Source organism: Pseudorasbora parva, chromosome 23 (assembly GCF_024679245.1).
Source record: "Pseudorasbora parva isolate DD20220531a chromosome 23, ASM2467924v1, whole genome shotgun sequence".
Taxonomy (NCBI): domain Eukaryota; kingdom Metazoa; phylum Chordata; class Actinopteri; order Cypriniformes; family Gobionidae; genus Pseudorasbora; species Pseudorasbora parva.
In genome coordinates, this window is record NC_090194.1 from 29,218,701 (window position 1) to 29,245,176 (window position 26,476).

General features: G+C 37.3%; 1 protein-coding gene across 1 annotated transcript in view; it reads left to right on the plus strand.

Moving 5' to 3' along the window:
• The first annotated feature begins 2,527 nt into the window (after positions 1-2,527).
• gramd1ba (GRAM domain containing 1Ba) overlaps positions 2,528-26,476 on the plus strand; it is a 139,497-nt gene continuing 115,548 nt past the window's right edge. Inside the window, exon 1 of the mRNA XM_067434171.1 lies at positions 2,528-2,800. Coding sequence (XP_067290272.1) covers positions 2,661-2,800 — 140 coding nt within the window. The 5' untranslated portion in view covers positions 2,528-2,660. The remainder of the gene's footprint in view (positions 2,801-26,476) is intronic.

Below are 26,476 nucleotides of genomic sequence, written 5' to 3' on the forward strand. Positions count from 1 at the left end.
CACCTCCATGTTTTCCCTTTAAATACAGTTACACGAATAGTTGAACGATCAAGTATGATGACATAAAATAAAACGTGGCGGTATAATGTATGGCGGAATAGCACTTCTGAGAGTACTTCGAGTACTTCGACTCAGCGCAGTAAAAAGTCCTCCCTCATATCTCCCCTTTCTATTAATCTTTCTGTTAATGTTTTTATATTTAAATTTACTATTCATTGCATGATTTGCATGTGCTGTACTTTAGTAGCATTTTGTTTTATTGGCTTATTTTTATTTATCTGTTTAGATTTTTTATTTATTTATTGAGAGCTCTAATTGTAGTCTTTGAAAAAAATCTCAAGGTTTGAAGGGTTGAAATTTCGATTAACATTATCTCTACGAACAATGAAAAGGCTGTTATGATAAAACAGTATTTTGTTGTTTTTCCAATCTTATTCACCGTTAACTTTCTTTTGTTCAAAAAAGTGAACGGTGTATTAGGAACATTATGCTTAATATTTCCTGACTTAAGGTTAACACCCCCCTTTGTGTTCAACAGAGGAGTCATACAGATTTAGATTGGAATAACGCAAGGATGAGTAAATGACAGATTTATATATTTTTGTGAACTGCCTATATCATATTGCTTTTTATATTGTATGAATAATGAGTAACAATTTGTGTATAGTATAAATTATTAGTTCTACATATTATGTTAAATAAAATGGGCAACAGCAGAGGTAATTAGGCCTACAGGTTAGGTGAAAAGTAAAAAGTGTTAGTAGCCTAATAAGCTTAATATTCACTTACAGAAATATAACCTGTGACTAGCCTACGAAATCTTAAAAAAATATATAATAATCTAGTTTTCCTTCTGCAGTTATAATATTGTTTGTAGGAAGAAGCTCAAGGGCGTGGTAAGGTGATAAAGACGTTATAAATATATTTCTGTAACGTTGGAAAAAGCTATAGGACGTGGTGATAAAGACATTATCTTCAGATATTGATCTGTTTTATAATTGCTATTTTTTACTGTTACTCAACTTTAACATTACCATTAAAATTATTAACTGAAATTAAATATTGTGTCGCTGTGTGCCAATTGTAGCCTATTTTTATTTTATTTTTATTTATTTTTTACAAATTAACTACTTTTAACAAACAATTAAATAATCAAATAACATACTGAATGGAAATAATAACAGTGGCAGCTTTACAGCATTCCAACTGTACCCAACATGGAAATGTAACATCCCAGCTAACAATTTTAGGTTATAAGAACGTTTCCCTAACGCTCCCATTAAGTTATAAAAACGTTTTCTGAATGTTCAAGGTACGTTGAAATGGCCAGTTTGTGGAACGTTGTATTAACGTTCTAATTAGGTTAAAAGAACGTTAAATAACGTTCGTATAAGGGTGTGGAGTATGATCAAATAAAATATTCCTGGTTTTTCCTTTAAAGTACTTGCTTTTGTTTATTGACATCTTATTCTTTCTTTAAAAAAAAGGCAAAAACCACTTTTATAATTGACTTTTATACATTACATTTATATTTAATACATAATTAGTTTACTAGATGTGTCTTCTGATTGTAAAAATATATATATTAACGAAAATAGCATTTAAGTGTCATTAAGTTGTCTCTGGATACAAATTATGTGTCTGAAGTTTGAGGAAAAAAAGCTGTATGACTAATTTGTAATGACTAATACTTTTTTTAATGTAGTAACGTTTTTTAAACGTTCCACTAACAATGTAAGAATAACGTTTTATAGCAACCGTTTTTAGAAAGTTACAAATACGGTTGGCACAACGTTCTAATAACTGCAAGAACGTTTTTGGATAACTTTGAGAGAACTTTCAGAGAACGTTAGTCAACGTTCTGAGAACGTTCCCTGTTAGCTGGGATGGAAAAAAAACACTTATTTTCATAGTTTTGGTGTGGTAATGGAAAAAGCAAAAAATAAGTGTAGGCCTACCAACTGTACCTGGTCTAACCCTCTTTTGTCCTTTTTTTTTTTTTTTTTTTTTTTACAGTGGTCTAAATCAAGTGGTCCGAATCTAATTTTGTTGCATTATTTGTCCTGTTATAACACTGTAAAAAGCGCTTTAGCCTGCCCTGAGTGACTTCTTGACTTATAAAAAATGATGTGGCTGTTGGCTACGATCGTAAACATATTTCAAATCGATTACGTTTTATTGAAGTAAGTTTGACTCATTTATTTATTTAGGCTATTTTGATCAGTGATCACGATGATTAGCTGAATAAATAATCAAACATGTCCGAAAGAGATTCAACCGATTCATTGAAAAGATCCGAATTACAACAACGATTCGTTCACGAATCGGACAACGCTTCAAAGCAGAGATTTATGGGACAGCGTATGGGGAAAAGTATGCAGTTGGGATTATTTTGCACGTATAAAACACAGAACAAATGTTTTATTCAGCATGATACGGTTGCGTGAGCTGTATACGCGCTAAACAAATACATGTGAATTGAATTGAGGTGTCACAAATCATAAATCATTCGAATCAGTTCGCCGGTTTCCCAGCCCCTGCAGTCCAGCCCCATGTCCAGATCTGCAAACAGCACCTCTCGTCCTCACATTGCGTCCTGAGGCGAACTTTCCCTCTCCTTTCCGGGAGGTTAGATGCACTTTACGTGAGCGAGGAGGAAAATGGCTTGTACAGTTGGAGGTCAGATCATACCGCAGCTAAATGTGGAGGAAGCGACGGAGGACGGCAGCCCGTCCAGCAACATCTCCACCCGGCGAAGCAAAACCTCATTCTCCCCGTTCAGCTCGCGGAAACATCAGAGGTAAGACACACTGTCTCGATTCAATGCGATGTTCCAGATGTTCAATACAGTCAGACAATTTGTCACATGTTGATTTTGGAACAAGCAAACGTCTCGGTTTAAACAAATCTCAGTCATTTTTTTTGAAAAGTGTCATCCTATTGACATCTGAGCTCCACAAACCACAAAGTTAAATGACTTCTGTTAAAACTCATCTTCTTTTTTTCACACGTCCTCCATTTATGTCTGAACACACATACACACAAATAGTAGAACTATAAAGCCTTTTATTTATTATTATTATTATTATTATTATTATTATTATTATTATTATTATTATTATTATTATTATTTTGCCCTGTCATCTTTGAACTCATTTCAATCTCTGGCTGCTTTATTAAATCTGCAGGGTGTCCAGACATTCTGTGCTTGCAGAAGAGCAAGCAATCTGCTGAAATTAGATTGCGAGCAATTACAGCAAATGCTCAAGAGGACTGCCAAAACCTCATTAGCGGACTATTTAATTAAATGCTTTTAGTAGATCTGTAAATAAACATGTTCTAAGCACATATTTCTCATCCTAGTTTGGGGTCGACGGTGACCTCTCAGTGTGGAAACTGTCCATGAAACAGATTTGGAGGTTTACAGCCAAAGGGAACATGTGAAACTATGTCGACAGGCAGCATGTAGGGATTGATTAACCATTGAACTGATGTGTTTAGAGGGCACTGCAGAGGGAACTAGAGCTGCAGTGTTTTCCGAAGGCAGATGCATATCAGATTTGTCTGAAATCAGTCCATCTGACCTTCACTGTGAGTTTGTGGGCTTGCATGGATGTGGAGATCATCCTGATGGCCTCCATGTATTGTATTGTAACCTTCATGCATACTTGCATTTAACTTATTGGATATTTGAATTGCATGTAGTGTATAGTTCAACATGTGATTTGATATATTTTTATAAACTTTTTGAATTTGAAGAGTAAATTGTACTTATTTTGTCTTCCGGGAAACATGCAAGTATTTCCTGTTGCTTCCCAATGCACTCTCAGAAAAAAAGGTACAGTGGAGGTACAATTTTGTTCCTTGGGAAACAAAACGTATAACTGTACCTTTAAAGGTAAATGATCGGTCCTCAGGGTACAATTATACCATTGTTTTCCTCAGTTTGGTCCTAGTGAGCCGCTGTCCTGCAGAGTTTGGTTCCAACCCTGAAGCACATCTATAGAAGCTCTTATTGAGAATGAACAGGTTTAGCTTTTGATGTTATATTTAAAAAGTTGGGTCACCATTATGGTGATCAGTGTTTCCTGTAGTTAGGCAGTTTGACTCTTCTATGTAGAGTTTGTGGTTTTTGTAACATTGTTCAAAACAAAAGAAGCCATAAACAAAATGTATCATGAAGAATAATGTTTGACTAAACTGACTCATCACCAGTGTTACCAAGTCAGCGGTTTTCCCGCTGAATTGGGTTACTTTAACACAGTTGCCGCAGGCTGTTTTCATGCCCGCGGGTTGAGGTGAATACAGTTATACAGATATTTAGCGCCGGAAATACTAATTTTAGGAGGGAACCCTGGCAAAAAAAAAAACATATATTTTACCCTCCGGATTGCATTTGTTTGACCAGGGAACTCCTAAAAACGCGATTGGGCTTGTTTTGGGCTAGTTTTGAATTGCAATTGGGCGGGTTTTATTGTGAAAACTTGGCAACCCTGCTCATCACTGAATCAAATTATTAATAAATAATGTTCACAGCAATACTTTCTTGCCACAGACATTCTAAATTTTGATTTTTAAAAGCTTTCTAAGGGGGGACAAGTTTAGACATTGTACCCTTAAAGAGTTAGTTGATGTTTATCTGCTTACCCCCAGTGCATCCAACATGTAGGTGTCTTTGTTTCTTCAGTAGAACACAAATGAAGATTTTTAACTCCAACCGTTGCTGTGTGTAGGTCATATAATGCATGTGAATGGGTAACAATTCTATGAGAGCAAAACAAACAAACAAAAAAACATGCGTAGAGAACATGCACAAAAACCTTGCTGCTCCTGACGACACATTGATGTCATAAGACACGAACCGATCGGTTTCTGTGAGAAACCGAACAGTATTTATGTTATTTTTTTTACCTCACATCCCGACGAGTCTTATCTAGTATTCTGGCGTGATTATTTATATATATATATATATATATATATATATATATATATATATATATATATATATATATATATATATATACATACATACATAGATTCGCTGATCGATCGAATAAGGCATCTACATAATATATATCTATGATCACGCCAGTTTGACCTTACCAGACGGAAGTAATAGCCGATGGGAAAACTTGATGATGGGGCGGCAGTGACTCAGTGGTTCATGTAGGTTGTCTACAAACCGGAAGGTTGATGGTCCCCCCCCCGCATTTGCATCATTGAATGTTTGGACCTTTTCTAATAGTTGTGTTTGAGTCCCTCAATTGTCCTCAGTGTGAAAAGATGGATCTCAAAATCATACAGTCACTGCTCGAAAGGGTTCAAATATGCAAAAGATATTCTCTTTTGGTTGAATCCTCAGGTAAGTTAGATTAGTTAAGGTGATCAGAGCTCATAGAATGGGAAGGTTAATAGTGACACATTTTTTGTCCTTGTACTATTATCATGGCCTATAAATCTTGTACACGCTGCTGGCTCTGTGGGGAAAGAGCTAGCGGGCTGCTAGTAGCAGATATCAACTCTTTTGTTTGCTCGATTACCCACATTAAATACTGAATAAAACCGCACAGTATAGCAAATAACTGAAGTCATCATCATTCAGAGGCATTGCTAAATCGAATGATTAATTCACTGGGATATAGCATGTAGTTTTGCTCGGCTCATGTAGTTCTTTTAACCTTCTCATTAAAGGGATTGTTCACCCAAACTAATTTGTCATCATTTACTCCCCATAATGTTGTTCCGAAACTGTATGAATTTTGTCTTCTGCTGAACTGTATTTTGTCTCTGTCTTCTGCTGAACACAAAATAATGTATTTTAAACTTTTTTTTTTGCATTTGATCTGTTGTATTATTTGTTTTTGTTCAGTGTTTTTTACTGTTACTTAACTTTTCAATTGTTACTCTTAAAATTATGAACTGAAATTCACTTATATAAGGTGTTTGAACACAATAATCAACCAGCTAATAATGGTAAAAATCCACCCAATACTTTTCTTATTATCGCCATCAATCATTATCAATCTCTCATAACGCACTTGCGTTTCATATTTCCCGCTTCTCCTACGTGAGTGTACGGAAACCCTGCCCATGGCTGTTGATGATCTGCCCTTTTAACATGAGTGAGAAGCACATTTCCGCCATTTCTGTTTATTCGCTGTATCAGCTAGAGTATTACAATGTCTGCGTCAAAAAACTTGACAAATGTTCTGTTGTTGGATGTACTCCATAGACGAGTCTCCATAGACTCCCAGCACCCGAGCCACTGAGGACACCGGAAGAATAATATTTTTGAAGGAAATTTTCCAAAGAATGTCAGTAAAATGTTATAAATTTGTGCAAAGGATTTTACTCAAGAATGCTTCAGCAACAAGGGTCAGTACAATGCTGGATTTGCGAAAAAGTTGTTTCTGAAGGTTGTGTCAATACCAACACTTTGTGCTATAACTTCATATTCAGAACAAGTAAGGATGGCACTTAATATTTCTTTTCTGAATGAGCTTTCTAGATGCTGTATGACTAATATGGCTTAAATTACCAGAGCTAGGTTTCAGTTTTATCCCAAAACCTCACTGTGTAATTCATAAACCCACATTTATTATGCATTGCATGGGCGTCGTAACTATTGTGTGTGGGTGGGACAAGACCCACCCACTTTTTACGACCAATGAAATCGGACCCACTCACTTTCATCGTCTCTAATTCAGCACATGTCTGTTTACCATACCACTAACTGACAAACACTTATTATTAAACACATTTTAGACACTTTATTTCCACTTTTCTAATCATATTCTCAGTTTTTATTGAAAATAAATGCCTTTCCGATCTGATATGTGATGGGAAAAGAGAGTAGAGCAAGTTAGGCAAAAGGCAGATTCGAACCTCTCGATTAGCGTCAAAACTTGAGGACATGCGTCTTACCCCTACATCATAGCCACTAGGGGTGTCCATGGTTAACCGATTGACCGATTAACCGTTAAAAATTGCGTAACCGAGTGAAACATTTTGCTCGGTTAGGTGGCGTCAATGACGTGCCTTGAATTTAGTTGTAATATATGTTTGCACCCCTAGAGACCGCCAGAGCGCTCCCAGACATTTGTAATATCCACAAGAAGAAGTCATGACCAACTTTCTAAGCGGGCAATGATGCGGGCAAAGAAAGCGTGGGAGCACTTTAAAAATGAGAGTGACGGGGCAAAATGCAAGTAATGCAATGCAGTGCTTACCGCATTTTTCAGGCTATAAGTTGCTCCGGAGTATGAGTCGCATCAGTCAAAATATGCGTCATGAAGAGGAAAATAACATGCGCCGCACTGGACTAAAAGTCGCATTAGGGCAGAAGCAGAGCGCGAGCCGCGCGCGCTGTGCATAACGGAGCAGAAGAAAGAAAGTTTGAAGTGAGAAACTTGTGAATGACTAGAGAAAAGCAGACGTTACTTTAACTGTAATGAAGAAAACAAAAAAGCTAATCGCGGACTGAAAGCAAGATGGCCAGAGCTGAAGGGACGAGTCCACAGATGCTTGAACTCTCTGCCGGGAGAGGCTCATCAGCCGCGCGAGTCAAACGCTGTGTGAATCATTCTCCGCTGCATATTTTACTAACGTTACATGCTCTAATCATGCAGGCGCCCTCGCGGCCACTCGCATTGCTCGTGAACTGGAGCGCATCTCATCCTAATTTAACGAAACTCAGCGTACGCCTCGCAGACATGAAATAGATCTTAAGAAACTTGAAATGTCTTTTAACAATTTAAAACGAAAAGAAATAGGCTACTTTCTGATTATGTAATCCATGATGTGCATTTCTCTATATAGGCGCGTTCACTACGGAGATGGTGGTCGTCAAATTAATAAGCTAAAAATAACCCTGACGCACACTATGGTTAACCGAGTATTAACCGCTAAGGGCCTCGGTTAACGGTTAATGAAAAACTTGAAAACGTGCAGCCCTAATAGACACGGTTAATAACTCAGTGATTTCCGGGATTTAATCTGTCTCAATCAATCATTTCGTAAACGGCTGTATATTTGTATTTATTTTTGAATCGCATCTTACGTTAATCCAGTAAAAAAAATAAATAAATATCTAAGAGAGGACCCATCCACTTTTTATTTGCTTTTGACACCCATGAAGCATTGTATAGTCAGGTAACAGACTTATGTCCCCACACAAGCACGTATAGGCTACATCAATGTATAGATTAACATGACGGTATGCTATGAGTTGAATCAACATAGTTGCACAACAACTAACGTTACGTAAATGTATCCACTAACCATTCAGAAACGCCTGATTGGCGTCTAAAAGTTGCAGCCTGAGTCTCTCATCTGTGTCGGACTCAGGTTCAAACATGTAAGGCTGCAATCCACAACTGGTTATTTATTTCTGACATCTAGGCTGAGTGAGATTCGTTTTGTTGTTGACGTTGTATCCGAAGCTTGTGAAAAGGAGCCTCTGGACGAGGATGGGGAGCAGCAGCTCACAAAAACACTGCAGCTCACACCCAAATAGGCAAATTTGACAAGTTATAATCAGTGTGTAACGCATTACAAGTAACTTGATTTACGTAATCAGATTACTTTTTCAAGTAACCAGTAAATTAAAGTAATGCATTACTTTTAAAATTTACAACAAAATAACGCAACAAAGTAACGTAAGTTACTTTTTCACATTTATTTGACTGACAGCTCTCTTCTCTCCATGTTGAGAAAAATCGAGAGTGCAAATATGCTGTGTGTGAAGTGTGAAAATTGTATTGTAGTTCTTCAATACTAAGAATACAAACCTCCTGCAATTAAATGTGAAATAAAACAAGTAAATTTATGTATTTAATCTACCTTTATTGATCAATGTTTTGCTGCTAACGTTCGACGATTCAGTTTAACCAAAAGCAAAATTACTTTAGATTTTTATTGGCGAAGTAAGAGTGTGAAACTTTTATCTCCTGCGTCCTATTTTCCATTATCCAGAACGCATGCACAGCTGAAAGGTTTGTTTGAGCTGCGCCCTCTACTGTACATGCGTGTTTTAGCATTTTTACCTCGGCCTGAGGTTTATTAACATAACAACATTACTTTTCTTAAAAAGTAACTACATAACTAAATGAGTTACTTTTTAAGGGAGTAACGCAATATTGTAATGCATTACTTTTCAAAGTAACTTTCCTCAACACTGGTTCACTAGTTCACACTTACATAGAATTTATAGAGAGTAATATTAATTGCATATTTGGCGTGCTGTCTGGGGGGGTGGGGGGGCTTTTCGAGCTCGGACTTTGGCCCAAACCCAGAGCACCCCCCCCTCCCCCCATATGTAAGTGGTTTAGAACTTAAAAAGAAAAGAGCAGAATGTGGAGAAAGGGTGGTGGAGGGATGCTGGAAAAACTTTCAACAAAATGGTAAGACGGTAAGACGAGGTAATATAAGCTGAAACTTCACAGACATCAGATATTTATATGACATCCATGGCGTTATATGTCTGCTTTAAATGTTGGTAACCAATGTTGGGCTTCCATAGTATTTCCCCCCCCTACTATGGAAGTCAATGGCTACCGTCAGCTGTTTGATTACCAACATTCCTTAAAATATTATCTTTTGTGTTCAATGAGAAAGAAACTCATACAGGTTTGGAACATCTTGAGGGTGAGTAAATGATGACAATATATTCATTTTTGTGTGAACTACCCCTTTAAGATCGGCAGGAACCCAAGGACAGCTTGGTTTGTTCGAAGCGTGGTGTTATATATAGCTGTAGAAGACGTTTCCTTGGCTTCACTCCAGAGAATCTTTCTCAAGGCTGATACATCATGACATACATCATTTTTCAAAGGATGGATACCTTTCAAGGGGCTTTTATAGTTCTACAGGCTTAAAGATGGCTCAAATTAGGTGACTTCTTGAAGAGAAGTATGGTGTCTATTTCAGAATAAAAAGATAGTTGCTACCTTTTTTCTTAAAGGGATAGTTCACACAAAAATGGAAATGTGATGTTTATCTGCTTACCCCCAGGGCATCCAAGATGTAGGTGACTTTGTTTCTTCAGTAGAAAACAAATGAAGATTTAACTCCAACTGTTGCAGTCCTCAAGTCGTATAATGCATGACAATGGTAACAAAATCTATGAGAGTAAAAAACAAAAAAAAACATGCACAGACAAATCCAATTGAAACCCTGCGGCTCATGACGACACATTGATGTCTTAAGACACGATAGCAATCGGCTTGTGTAAGAAACCGAACAGTATTTATATAGTTTTTTACCTCTAATACGGCACTATGTCCTACAGCCTTCAGCATGCAATCACTTCCGGGGAGTAAGCTCAATGTATGATCTGGCGTAGTTTACGCAAGTGGCGTAAATGATTTCTCACATGTATATCTACGCCAGATCGCGTTCATTGACCTCGCTTACCGGAAAAGATCGGATTCTGAAGGCTGTAGGACTGTAGGAGTGGCGTATTAGAGGTAAAAAATTATATCAACACTGTTCTGTTTCTAGCAAAAACTTAAGACATCGATGTGAGGCCAAGAACCGCAGGATTTAATTTGGATTCGTATGTGCATGTTTTGTTTTTTTTGTTTTTTTTTACTGTCATAGATTTTGTTACCATTGACATGCATTATACGACTGGCACAGCAACGGTTGGAGTTAGAAATCTTAATTTGTGTTCTACTGAAGAAACAAACACACCTAAATCTTGGATGCCCTGGGGGTGAGCAGATTATTTTTGGGTGAACTATCCATTTAATTCAGTATATCTACCTAATCTGATACATAATACATATATTACATAAGAAACATAATCTTTATATTGCATAACTGTTACTGTCTTTTGGCTCTATGTCTCATAATTGCAACTTTATGTATTATCGTATTTTATAACACGGCTCTGTGGAATACTTGATTCTGATTGGTTAATCGTGCATTCCAGCGGTATGCTATTCCCAGATGAATAACACACCACTCAGCCGGGTACTATGACTTATTTTGACCGCTTAACGTGTTACTCCGCTGTCGTCGACTGTCTGGCGCCATCTTATGACTGAAAAACAATTATGGGTTACAATGGAACATTTCATAGAGTTCACCCAAAAATGATAAAATGAAAATTAGCCCATGATTTACTCACCCTCAAGTCATCTTTGGTGTTTATGACATTCTTCTTTCAGACTAATAAAATCGAGGTAAGGGTTAGGTTAAAAAAGTCCTGGCTAATTCAAGCTTTATAATGGCAGTGAATGTTGTTCTGATTTTGAAGTCCATAAAAATGCTCTGGGGGGTTAATAAAGGCCTTCTGAAGTGAATCGATGAGTCTGTGTAAGAAAAATATCCATATTTAAAACTTTATAAAGTAAAGTTCCAGCCTATACACAGCGTGTATTTCTGGAACAAAAAACGCTGTTACCATAACTGGACTCGAGATCTGTCCGGACGCTTCTTTCAGCGATACACCACACTGTAAAGACAGTATGTCGCACTAATCGCACTAATCCCAGCACGAGTCTGAAACGATGATGAAACACTGGAGAACTCGTTTTTCAACCCGAACCTTGAGCAGGACGTTTCTCGGTGATACTACTACTCAGTTTGAGGTACATTATGAGATGTTTCATCTGTAATTCCTCACCATCAGCTTTAACGAGTGTGCGTCCATCAACAAACCTGTGTGTGTGCTTGTTTTTTTGTGTGTGAAATATCAGGACACAAATGTGTATAATGACATGGGTATTACAAGGAGAGGGTGATATATGAGGACATTACCCATGTCCCCATTTTTCAAAATGCTTATGATTCACAGGATTTTTTTTTTTTTAGTTTTTTGAGGACAGAGTTTTTTTTGACAAAGTAAAAATGCAGAATGTTTCCTGTGATGGGTAGGTTTAGGGGCAAAGGGTAGTGGGATAGAAAATAGGGTTTGTACATAAAAACAATAACACCCATGAAATGTCCCCACATTTCACAAAAAGAAATGTGTGTGTGTGTGTTTCAAATTTATAGTGGTGCGCATGCTAGAACTGTATCAATAATGGAGCCTGCATTAGCCCAGCACTAACGTGAACGACTGATATAACATTAAAGTTTGTAAAACAAATCTTGCTCCATCCATTATCTTTACCCAAAATAGTAAGAATTACAGACAATCTACTTTTGAGACAGTATTTACAGTATTTAGTATTTACACAGTATTTTTAGTATTGTAATACACTATGACGGTGAAACGTTGCCACGCACACACAGTGAAATCTAACCATTGTAGGATTGTTATTTTCCCAGGCCCATGATTCTGGCTCACTTTATCTATTCCGCAGTGCGGCCCATTACAGTCTTATGCATGTTATTGATTGCTTGTCCATTACCTGTGACCTCTATGAGACACAATGCAATCCTGCCAGAAGGAGACGTGTGACAACATATTTTGCTGTTTACAGATTAGACCAGTGTTTCCCACCCCTTTTTCAGTCATGGCACCCTTTGAACATGTTCTTAATTTTGTGGCACCCCCACGCATACGTTATGCTAGGGGTGAAACGGTACAAATTGCTCACGGTTCGGTTTGTATCGCGGTTTTATGTTCACTCTTTTGGTACAGTTTTGTATTGGCTATATGTTCAGGGGGGAAAAGGACTACTGTCAAATAAAATAAAGAACAAATGAAGAACAAACAACTTAAATACAAGCAGCAGCACAAATAAATACTGTCAAGCAAAGATACTAATAAAATAAACAATGCTTTTCAGGTTTTTCAGATAGGTCTAACAATAGTTTTTAGGTAGAGAAATCAAATAATGTAATCAAATGTAAAATAACTGCATATTTAACTGTTTTAAATGAAAGAATAATCCTTATTTAAACTTAAACAAGCTATTCAATCAAGAGCGGTGAGTGATGTCCTTATCTTTTGGTTGACATTAAACAGACAGCAGTAAAGGCTACTGCCCCTTTAAGAGCTAATGCAAGGATATGTGTTGTCTTTCTAGACTGTATAAAGTTCACTTAAGGCATATACAGACTATGGGCCCTATCTTGCACCCAGCGCAATTGACTTTGTACACCGACGCATGTGTCATTCCTATTTTGCACCCGCGCAAAGCGCGCTTTTCCCTCCACAGAAGCACGTCGCTAAACTAGTGAATGAACTTGCGCTCCCTGGGCGGTTCAGCGCAAAAAAGGAGGCGTGTTCCGGCGCAAACAATCCCTGGTGCTATTTTGCTGTTCCATTAAACAATTGCGCCTCTGACCAGAAAAAAACCTGGTCTAAAGTCAGTGGCGCGTTGCACGTTGTTCATTATGCTATTTTAAGCGCGCATGCATGCATAGCGTGCACAACGCGCATACACTTTGCTCATGTAATCTACACAGATGCAACAGTTATTTTTGCAAATCATAAATTGTTACACTAAAAAAATTTTAACACATGAGATGACGGTAATCATTGTGGTGTGCTGGTATCAGGTCCTGAGTAGAGGCAGATCCACCTCCCTTTACACGGCGTGCCCGATTGATGCTGGCAAGCTTGGACTTTCCCCGTCTTCTGATGTCATTGTAGCGCTTGCGGCACTGGTGCGACGTCCTTGGGGTGCCAGCTGATGAAACAATTGTGGCTATTTCCTCCCACGCCTGTTTAACCGACGTATTTTGGGTGGGTTTCTCCCATCCCCATACAACACAACTTCTCTGTCTTTCACTGCTCTTACAAGAACATCTTTCTCCTCGGCTGTGAACCGCTCCTGGCGTGCGCCTGGTAAATACGCCATAATAATAGCAATCCATAATGGAACTTGCGCACCTGCTTTTAAAGGGAATGTTGGATGATGCTCTGATTGGTTTATTCACGTTACGCCCAAACCACACCTATGAATAATGAAGCTACTTCAGACCAACCCATTTTAGATTTGCACCAGGCGCAAGAGCCATTTATCCCGCCGGGAAAATAGCAACAGCGCCAAAACCCGCCCACAAAGTTACTTGCGCTTCGCGCTTTGACACTTGCGTTTCAGATCGTTAAAATAGGGCCCTATGTCTGCTTGGATACTCATAACGGCGTTCTTTCGAATCAGCTTTGACCGCGACTCTGGAAGACTTGGAGTTAAGCTTTTCTCTGAGAAAAGAACAAAGAACGGCACTGAAGTCATTCTTAAAAAGGGAAGATGTGTTCGGAGTTTTGCCGACCAGATACGGCGATTGTTTAATCTATCAACAAGCTCTGCTTCACCTTCGTTGCTCTGGTTGGTTGTAGCGCTATCCTATCGCGTGCAGAGGGAGTTTGAAAGACAACCGTTTATCCCGCCCCTCGGATTAAGCTGTCAATGGTGAGTTTCCAGACCAAACATCTTGATGTGGGTCTGGCTTGTCAGGCTAGAAAAGAGTTGCTTTTTCTATAAATACAAAGTTCTGCCATGAAACTCTAGATAGCACAGGCTGAAAGGTCCTTAACTCAGTCTGCTTGCAGTCACATCACACTCTAGGGCACAGCTGATTGGTTCCTGCTGTATCAGTAGCCAATGAGATCAGTAGCCATACTTGCTCTGCAGCAGCAGCGTAGCAGATCTATAACACTTAGACCAACCTCATCAACCTTATCTTGTGATCTCCATTACTATGCCAAACTCTCCAAGAGTTGTCATGACGCAACTTTTCCTGTGTGTTTGTCATATTTCAGTGGCTTCTTGTTGCAGACAGCTGACTGATCTCTTTCAAGGCACATGATGATGAAAATGAAATTGAGTCACTGTTTTGCAGTCCAGTCATGTCGGTTGTCCTTAAGAGCTGCTCAGCCTCACTGAAATGTGTCCTTGATGAGTCTTTGTGAATCCGATTGTGCAGAGAGCCTTGAGAAACCCACCCCTGCAGGGCCTTCAGCATTCCCAGATAAAACACAGATAAGAGAGGGATCAGCACCACGGACAGCACCGCGTCAATGATTTGCTCATGAACTAGCACTTGGCTTATTTGTTTATTTGACCAGTGACCTAGAAAAGTCTTATTTAGAGATGCATGATAGCAGTACTGAATCAGTTAATTAGAGGTTTTTAATTCTTTTTAATTCATCACTATTGGTTAATATTTAGTTTTGCATGCTCTAGATGACTTTTGCTGTCACCGACCGGCGACCGCTCACGTAAAGTTTATATTTTAAAACAAACAATTTAATAACATTGTTTTAGCAAAATGCATAATGAATACAAATTAATTGTTTTTAGAGTATTAATTTTAATGTTTTTTTTAAAAGCATTTTAGCTTTGGTCATTTAGTTCAAACTTGTTCATATAATAAAAGTGTGTGTGTGTGTGTGTGTGTGTGTGTGTGTGTGTGTGTGTGTGTATATATATATATATATATATATATATATATATATATATATATATATATATATATATATATATATATATATATATATATATATGTATGTATGTATGTATGTATGTATATATATATATGTGTATGTACAGTCTTGTTCAAAATAATAGCAGTACAATGTGACTAACCAGATTAATCAAGGTTTTTAGTATATTTTTTATTGCTACGTGGCAAACAAGTTACCAGTAGGTTCAGTAGATTCTCAGAAAACAAATGAGACCCAGCGTTCATGATATGCACGCTCTTAAGGCTGTGCAATTTGGCAATTAGTTGAATTAGTTGAAAGGGGTGTGTTCAAAAAAATAGCAGTGTGGCATTCAATCACTGAGGTCTTCAATTTTGTGAAGAAACAGGTGTGAATCAGGTGGCCCCTATTTAAGGATGAAGCCAACACTTGTTGAACATGCATTTGAAAGCTGAGGAAAATGGGTCGTTCAAGACATTGTTCAGAAGAACAGCGTACTTTGATTAAAAAGTTGATTAGAGAGGGGAAAATCTATAAAGAGGTGCAAAAAATGATAGGCTGTTCAGCTAAAATGATCTCCAATGCCTTAAAATGGAGAGCAAAACCAGAGAGACGTGGAAGAAAACGGAAGACAACCATCAAAATGGATAGAAGAATAAACCAGAATGGCAAAGGCTCAGCCAATGATCACCTCCAGGATGATCAAAGACAGTCTGGAGCTACCTGTAAGTACTGTGACAGTTAGAAGACGTCTGTGTGAAGCTAATCTATTTTCAAGAATCCCCCGCAAAGTCCCTCTGTTAAAAAAAAGGCATGTGCAGAAGAGGTTACAATTTGCCAAAGAACACATCAACTGGCCTAAAGAGAAATGGAGGAACATTTTGTGGACTGATGAGAGTAAAATTGTTCTTTTTGGGTCCAAGGGCCACAGGCAGTTTGTGAGACGACCCCCAAACTCTGAATTCAAGCCACAGTACACAGTGAAGACAGTGAAGCATGGAGGTGCAAGCATCATGATATGGGCATGTTTCTCCTACTATGGTGTTGGGCCTATTTATCGCATACCAGGGATCATGGATCAGTTTGCATTTGTTAAAATACTTGAAGAGGTCATGTTGCCCTATGCTGAAGAGGACATGCCCTTGAAACGGTTGTTTCAACAAGACAATGACCCAAAACACACTAGTAAACGGGCAAAGTCTTGGTTCCAAACCAACAAAATTAATGTTATGGAGTGGCCAGCCCAATCTCCAGACCTTAATCCAATTGAGAACTTGTGGGGCGATATCAAAAATGCTGTTTCGGAAGCAAAACCAAGAAATGTGAATGAATTGTGGAATGTTGTTAAAGAATCATGGAGTGGAATAACAGCTGAGAGGTGCCACAAGTTGGTTGACTCCATGCCACACAGATGTCAAGCAGTTTTAAAAAACTGTGGTCATACAACTAAATATTAGTTTAGTGATTCACAGGATTGCTAAATCCCAGAAAAAAAAATGTTTGTACAAAATAGTTTTGAGTTTGTTCAGTCAAAGGTAGACACTGCTATTTTTTTGAACACACCCCTTTCAACTAATTGCCCAATTGCACAGCCTTAAGAGCGTGCATATCATGAATGCTGGGTCTCATTTGTTTTCTGACAATCTACTGAACCTACTGGTAACTTGTTTTTCACGTAGCAATAAAAAATATACTAAAAACCTTGATTATTCTGGTTAGTCACATTGTACTGCTATTATTTTGAACAAGACTGTATATATATATATATATATATATATATATATATATATATATATATATATATATATATATATATATATATATATATATATATATATATAATGTTATTATTATTATTATTATTATTATTATTATTATTATTATTATTAAGGATTATTAGGAATTTTAGTACAGTGAACTCATTGTCATGTTCAGGAAAACAATTTGAAATGATTCGAGCTTTGTGATATGGTGCATTAACCCTTATTGTACCCGGTGGGGTCTTCAGCTGTTGTAGCCCATCCGCCTCAAGGTTTTGCAAATTGTGGCTTCACAAATGCTTTGCTGCATACCTTGCAAGTAACGAGTGGTTATTTCAGTCAAAGTTGCTCTTCTATCAGCTTCTATCAGTCGGCCCGTTCTCTTCTGACCTCTAGCATCAACAAGGCATTTTATATATACACTCAATATCTTCTTTAGGTGAGTATTTGTAGGAAATGTACAACATTTCTACATGAAACATCTGAATGAATTTTGGCCTAAAAGAAAAAAAATGATAATTTTGACCCATACAATGTATTGTTGGCTATTGGCACAAATAGACCTCTGCAACTTATGACTGGTTTTGTGGTCCAAGGTCACATATTCCTCATTTCCACATTCCACTCTCTCTCTCTCTCTCAGATTCAGATTCAGATTCAAATAGCTTTATTGGCATGGTGAAAGAAATCTTTACATTACCAACGCATTCATAATACTATACGAAATAAATAATAATACATGACAATAAACATAGCAATACAAATGCCCAATCTTCTAATATTTACACAGTTGTTAGCTCTGTCCTGCTGAGGGCTCTTTTGTCGTGACAGGACCTCACGTATCTGTCAGCCAGGTTGGCGTTCGCTGGGCTTTCTCCTAGCAGGAGTGGGAGTTTGTCCAAATTTGATTTTTGAAGGAAGTCTTTCTGATGGGTTGTGAAAAGGGGATAGAATGTGTCACTAATGTTTTTATAATTGGGGCAGAATGTAAAGAAGTGTAGCTCTGTTTCCAGCTGCTTCTCTGTGCAGTGAGGACACAGTCGCTCTTCCTTCGACAGCCAGGTCTGTCTTTGTCTGCCTTCACTGAGTCTGTACATGCTCAGGATTGAGTCGGTACATTGCTCTGCTTAGGGTCGCTCACTTTGCTCAGGTATGCTGCCAATTCATATTTTCTGTTTAGGGCCAAATAGCATTCCAATTTACTCTGTTTCTCTGTTGCGTCTGTCCGATGTTTGAGGTATTTTTCTTTTTGTGTTTTAATGATTTGGTTTGGTCTGGCTATGATTTTATTGTCAGTTTGTGACGTCAGCTCTAACACCAGTCGGCCGAGAGTGCTGTTCTCTGGCTTCAGCTCTCTTTATGGCAGGGCTTTGTGATGAAGGGTCTGTCCATCGCTATTTTTTAAGTGGGCATGGAATTTAATGGCTCTTTTTTTTAATGTTTATTACCAGGGGGTATAGTCCTAATTCTGCTCTACAGACATTATTTGGGGTTTTGCGCTGAACTCGTAGCAAGATTTTGCACAGCTCGGTCTGCAGAGTCTCTATTGGGTGTCTGTCCCATGTAGAGAACTCTTGGTCTGAGAGCGGACCCCAGACTTCAGTCCCGTACAGCGCGATGGGCTCTATTACTGTCTTCATAATTTTTAGCCAGATTCTTATTAGGATGTTAATTTGTATATTTCTCCTAATAGAATAAAAAAGCTCTCTCTCTCTCTCTCTCTCTCTCTCTCTCTCTCTCTCTCTCTCTCTCTCTCTCTCTCTCTCTCTCTCTCTCTGTGTGTATGTGTGTATGTATATATATATATATATATATATATATATATATATATATATATATATATATATATATATATATATATATATATATATATATATATATACATACAGTTGTGGTCAGAATTATTGGCACATCTGGTAAATATGATCAAATGTGGCTGTAAAAATAAATCTGCATTTATCTTTTTGATCTTTTTTTTAAAACATATCACAAAAATCAAAACTTTCATTCAAGTAAAATAATTGAAAGTGGGGAGAAAATCTCATTATGAAATAAATGCTTTTCTCCAAAACTCGTTGGCCACAATTATTGGAAACTTTTATTAAATACTTTTTGCTTCCTCATTTTGCCAAGATAGCAGCTCTGATTCTTCTTCTCTAATGCCTGATGAATTTGGAGAACACATGACCATCTCCATATCCTTCAGATTCCCAGCTCCATGTTGGTGCTTCTTCTCTTCAGTTCACCCCACTCATCTTCTGTAGGGTTCCGGTCAGGGAACTGGGGTGGTCATGAAAGAAGCTTCATTTTGTGCTCAGTGACACAATTGTGTGTTGATTTTGATAAGGTTTTTTTTGGATTGTTGTTCTGATGGAAGATCCAGCCACGGCCCATTATACGATTTTAAACTGAAGCATTCAGGGTTTGATTTATTATCTGTTGGTATCTTCTAGAATCCATAATTCCATGTATCTGAACAAAATGTCCAGGACCTCTAGCAAAGAATAAATAAATAGGCCCACATGGTATTTTTAACCGTGGACATGGGGAATTTCTTTTTATTCATGTTTGCACCAAAGCCATCTGTGTTTGTTGCCAAAAATCTCTTTTTAGAGTTTTATCTGTCCCTTTTGAGTTCCGGTCGTGTCTGAGAACTGAATATGCTGGAGTTTGTTTCTGGATGAGCAAGAAGGATTTTTCTTGAAACCCTCTCAAACAACATGTGGTGATGTAGGGGTTGTTTTTAATTAAAAATAAAATTTTCCGGACCCCAAGAAGGAAAAAAAAAAAGATCATTGGAGAGTCTTTGTCCACTCAAACTCTCCTCCTCACCGTGCATTAGGACGATATACACACATGTCCTCTTCCAGGCAGATTCTTAACATCCTTAGTTGATTGGAACTTCTTAATTATTGCCCTGATGGTGGATCTGGGATTTTTCAATATATATATATATATATATATATATATATATATATATATATGTATATATATATGTATATGTATATATATATGTATATATGTATATGTATATATATATATATATGTATATATATATATATATATATATATATATGTATATATATATATATATATATATATATATATATATATATATATATATATATATATATATATATATATGTGTATGTATATATATATATATATATATATATATATATATCGAAGTAATCTTATACTGTAAAAGGATAGCTACAGTAACCAGCTGCCAAGACTGAATTTCCTCCTTTTGCACAAAGTTTTATATTTTTATAATTTTATATTTTGTGTAGACCAACATTCACTTCACACTAGATCCCCAATACACTGTAAACAATGATAAGATCAATGTGTCTATATATATATATATATATATATATATATATATATATATATATATATATATATATATATATATGTATATATATATATGTATATATATATATATATATATATATATATATATATATATATATATATATGTATATATATGTATATATATATATATATATATATATATATATATATATATATATATATATATATATATATATATATATATGTATATATATGTATATATATATATATATATATATTAGGGGTGTAACGGTTCACAAAATTCACGGTTCGGTTCGATACGATACACTGGTGTCACGGTTCGGTTCGGTACGGTTCGGTATGTTTTAGATACAGCAAAAAGAAAAAATTGGCAGATAAATTACCTTTTTTATTATTATTTTTGTGCCGTGCGTGTTGCGTTGCAGGAGCCCCACACGCTGTAGTGCTTTCACATATGCTGCGTTTGCAGTCCGCAACTGATCCTGTTGCATACCACAAACACAGCATTGATTCATTATTTTTTTATTTAAAATCCAAAAGTTTTTACTGAACATGCCTCGTCAGAATTCCAATTCTCTTTGTTTACTCTTTAATAGAAGTCAGGTTACGTAGCCTACTACATTTAAACAACATTTTATTAAGTTCATTTATTCATATTTATATACTTTAGATTTAGCTCACACAAGTAGCAAAACATTTAAACATAGGTTATAGCCCTAAATCACAAACATTTTAAATTAGAAACTTACAATAGTATATTCAAAAACAGCCGACTCTCGTCTTTTCTTTCGTTTTTTACACCCTTTTGAAAAGAAATCCTGCAGGTCATAAAGAACTTTGCTTTTCACCTCCAAGAAAGTACGAGTGCTATCCATTATGGCACTTTTTTTTTTTACCTAAATGCCAGGTAAGGTGTCGTTTTGTTGCTTTACTTGAGAAAAAAAGCCATGTTGACTTTGAAACAAGAGTATATTTTAAATTACTAGACTTTCGCGTCAGTACATGTTAATTTTAATGCGAAAAGTCTTCTGTCGCTTTAATGCAGCAACGCAGCGCAGCAAAAAATAGACTCGGTACGAAAACGATCCGTGCACTGCTGCAGACACAACGCTCCTGGAACGGACTGACGGACAGCATCCGCGTGCAGTGTAGCTGTCATCCGTTAACATGGGTACGGAAAAAAATACGCACCGCACACGTACTGCAGACGGAGTGTGTGTGAAACGGGCGTTAGGTCTCATATCCGCGGCTATAAATGGACCACTCGCCGCGGTGATGTCTTTTGCCATTTGAATACGTTGGAAATGTCTGTCTAAATGCTGCGGGGATAGTTTGTGGGATAGTTTGTGGCTGTTTCTCCTTTTTATCGTCTTGTTGTCGGCGTAAATGAGATGATTGACATGACATGAATTATTCCCGCTGCTGTACCATCAGCAAATGCGACATACCGTTGTTTTTTTAATCCATCACTCTTGCCAACACCATCATAGCTTACAAAGAATCCAAAGTTCACCCAAACACCAGACCTGTTGGTTATTGGAGGATCTTCTATTTCTGGTTTGTTAAACGCAATAGCCATTTTGCCACGAGCATTCAGCGCGTAGCCTACTGAGTAAGCGAGCACCTGACTGAGCAGCCTAAAACATATTTGGTGTTTTTTTTCTTTCTTTCAGTTCGGCGGTGTCAGGGGCATTGGCTGTTATGTCGTTTTGGTTATTGGGCTACCTTGTTGAACGCATATTATTATATTTCACACACTTTTTTATTTTCCAAATCTAATTAATTAGTCAAAGAACCGTTCGGTACACAATGCGTACCGCGTACCGAACCGAAAGCCTCGTACCGAACGGTTCAATACGAATACGCGTATCGTTACACCCCTAATATATATATATATATATATATATATATATATATGTATATATATGTATATATATATATATATATATATATATATATATATATATATATATATATATATATATATATATATATATATATATATAGACACATTGATCTTATCATTGTTTACAGTGTATTGGGGATCTAGTGTGAAGTGAATGTTGGTCTACACAAAATATAAAATTATAAAAATATAAAACTTTGTGCAAAAGGAGGAAATTCAGTCTTGGCAGCTGGTTACTGTAGCTATCCTTTTACAGTATAAGATTACTTCGATTTCATCACAAGACACCAGAGGGCAGCACTGATACATAGTTCATGACTCAATCTCAATTTGATTGACCATCACAAGGCGTCACTGTACAAGAATTACATTTATTCCATAATAACATTAAGCTTTGTCTGAATAGTTTTGTCCGTAACGAGTGATTAAAGGATGGGTATTTAGATGCATGTGGTATATTCATTATGGTGAATCAGGCTGGTGACTCAGAAAGAATTAGGTCATTGTTAAAAAAATAATAAATTGCATGAACAATGTTGAGTGGGTGTATTCCACATCAGTATAATAATCAAAAAGATTAGATATTTTTAGGCATAGCCTTTCTTTCGCCTATATAATGGTGTTACTCATGAGTCATGATGTTGCATAAGTTCCCACGCATCCCTCCAGCGGTATATGAACGCAGCTGGACAGATGTTTCAAGTGAATCAATGTGATCTTGGCCTCTGGTGTTAGTTGTAGTAATTTGCTTTTGTACAGCACAGAGAGTGTTTTATACACCGATCATACATAACATTATGACCATCTTCCTAATATTGTGTTGGTTCCCCTTTTCCTGCCAAAACAGCCCTGACCTGTTGAGGCTTGGACTCCACTAGACCCTAAAGGTGTGCTGTGGTATCTCTGGCACCAAGATTTTAGCAGCAGAGCCTTTAAGTCCTGGAAGTTGTGAGGTGGGGCCTCCATGGATCAGACTTGTTTGTTCAGCACATCCCACAAATGCTCAATTTAATTGAGATCTGAGGAATTTCACCTCAAAAGTCAACACCTCAAACTTGTTGTGCTCCTCTAACCATTCCTGAACCATTTTTGATTTGTGGCAGAGCGCATTATCCTGCTGAAAGAGACCACAGCCACCAGGGAATACCGCTTCAATGAAAGGGTGTACATGGTCTGCAACAATGCTTAGGTAGGTGGTACGTGTCAAAGTAACATCCACATGGATGTTAGGACCCAAGGTTTCCTAGCAGAACATTGCCCAAAGCATCACACTGCCACTGGCTTGCTTGCCTTCTTCCTATAGTGCATCCTGGTGCCATGTGTTCCCCAGGTAAGCAATGAACACGCACCCGACTATCCACGTGATGTAAAAGAAAACGTGATTCATCAGACCAGACCGCCTTCTTCCATTGCTTCATGGTCCATGTGCCCACTGTTTGCACTTTCGGGTCAGCATGGGCACCCTGACTGGTCTGCGTCTATGCAGCCCCATACACAACAAACTGCGATGCACTGTGTATTCTGACACCTTTCTATCAGAACCAGCATTAACATCTTGAGCAATTTAAACTACAGTAGCTTCTCTGTTTGATCGGACCACACGGACCAGCCTTTGCTCCCCATGTGCATCAGTGTGCCTTGGCCACCCATGACCCTGTCGCCGTTTCTTCCTCAAACCACTTTTGATAGATACTGACCACTGCAGACCAGGAACACCCCACAAGAGCTGCAGTTTTGGAGATGCTGTCGTCTAGCCTTCACAAATTGACCCTTGTCAAACTCGCTCAAATCCTTACATTTACCATTTTACCATCCTGCTTTTGATCAACTGTGAAGACAAAATGTTCACTTGTGCCTAATATATCCCACCCACTAACAGGTTCTGTGATGGAGAGATTATTAGTGTTATTCACTTCATCGATGACTAGTCTGTGTTGTGCTGGTCATGTATGTTCTTAATGCCATCATCTTTAGAAAACTCAACAATCGTGCATAATATGTTTAACATAAACTTGGAGAAACTGCTGTCAATTTGAGATGACATGCAAATGCACATGATGCAATGGCTATCAATTGGAATGAAGCTCAGTCTCTAACAAATTGGCTATCAGTGTGAACGAGTTGTATTGGTGTTTCTCTGAAACCACTTATGGTAGTTTTTAAAAAGATATATAAAACTAGTGAAGTGAAGTTTTTAATCATTTTTCTCAGAGTTTCCTTTTTTTAGCCTCACTGATAGTGTTGCCTATAAAGTGGGCTGAAAATGGTCACGCTATTTTGTCTCATTTTCCTGTTTTCAGTTCCCAAATGTGCCATGGGCCCGAAAGGCAAACTCTATCTTACGCATTAGGCTTTACGCTGGCAGTGGCTGACTATGAATTTCGCATTTCAATTTCACAGCATTTTAAGGTGGCAGAGGCTTTAGACACATCACTCCATGAGGGATAATGTATATGATTTTCCTGTCTGATCCAATCATGTTCAAGATGTCTAGGCGAGTCCTTGTAACTGATCAGAGCTGTAGCATAGAATAAGATACAATAAATGCACTACCATTCAAAAGTCTGGGGTCAGTAAGATTTTTTTATTTTATTTTTATTTTTTATAGAAATGAATGCTTTTATTTAGCAAAGGCGCATTAAACTGATTAAACGTGTTAGACATTTATGTTTTCAAAATAATTCAATTTTAATAAATGTCCACAAATCTGCATTCTAGAATGATTTCTGAAGGATCATGTGACACGATACATATATATATATATATATATATATATATATATATATATATATATATATATATATATATATATACACTGTGACGGTTCCGTCAGTTTGTTTAATCCTGAGTTACAGGTGGCTGAGGGAAGGCGTGGCTTCGCACCTGAACCTGATCATGTCACTTTAAGAGGGACTGGATCAAACCGAGCAGGAGCGAAGAGCGCGTTTGGGCCTGGCATTGAATGCAGGAGTGGTTTGTCCGTCGTTTGCTCATCATGAGAGTGCCTGAGATCTGACGTTATGTGGGAGTTGGAGGGAGACCACAGCCGCATCGGCGTTCACGTTGATTCATCTTCCCCGTGTCGATCCGCATTGCCTGTTTGTTATTTGGTTGGATTGATTACATGCATTTCATACTTGCACTTGCACACTTACATACTGACTAACATGTACTGAATATTCAACATTTCATGTTGATATTACTTTAGTGTAATAAATATTATTCTTTATACAGCGGTTGTGTGGCGTCTCCCTTTGTTTGTTGCGGTTTACAAAAGGAAATCGTAACAACACATATGTACACTGTAAAAAATTTTGGTTGGTTTTTGTTGGTTTAACTTAAAAAAGTAAGTAACCTGGTTGCCTTAAAATTTTGAGTTTATTGAAATTAAAAATTTGAGTTTTGAAAATTTGACAATGAAGGAAATTTGTTTAATAAATAGAAACTCAAAATATTATTGTATCTGAACCACATAAATTTTTTGATAAATCATAAAAATAACACTATTTGGCATGTTTCACTGCGTCATCAGAAATAAAACACACACAATTACACAATATGCTTACAAAATCTTTTAATTATATTTTAATAAAGGTTGTCGAATCTCAAAAAAATGTCATTGTATTAACTCAAAATTTTAATTTCAATTAACTCAAAATTTTAAGGCAACCAGGTAACTTTTTTTCTAAATAATTTTTTACAGTGTATACATATGGTGATTTTCAAAGTTCACGATGCAACAAGTAGATATTTTCTTGGGTTCCAAAAATATAGATATTTTGAGAAATGATCTGGTTAACACAATTCAATGGGATGGAATTATTTTTCTGACCCTGACATGTGCACTGCAAACTGCAAATTTTCCTGTGACGTGAAACGCAAAGGGGTCTATAGTGCATCCTGATGCCATGTATTCCCCAGTTAAGCGACGCTCATGCACCCGGCCATCCACGTTATGTAAAAGAAAAACTTGATTAATCAGACCAGGCCACCTTCTTCTTCCATTGCGCCATTGTCCACTGTTGGCACTTTCAGCGATGGACAGGTGTCATCATGGGCACCCTGACTGTTCTATGGCTATGCATCAGCATACGCAACAAACTGCAATGCGCTGTGTTTTCTGACACCTTTCTGTCAGAACCAGCA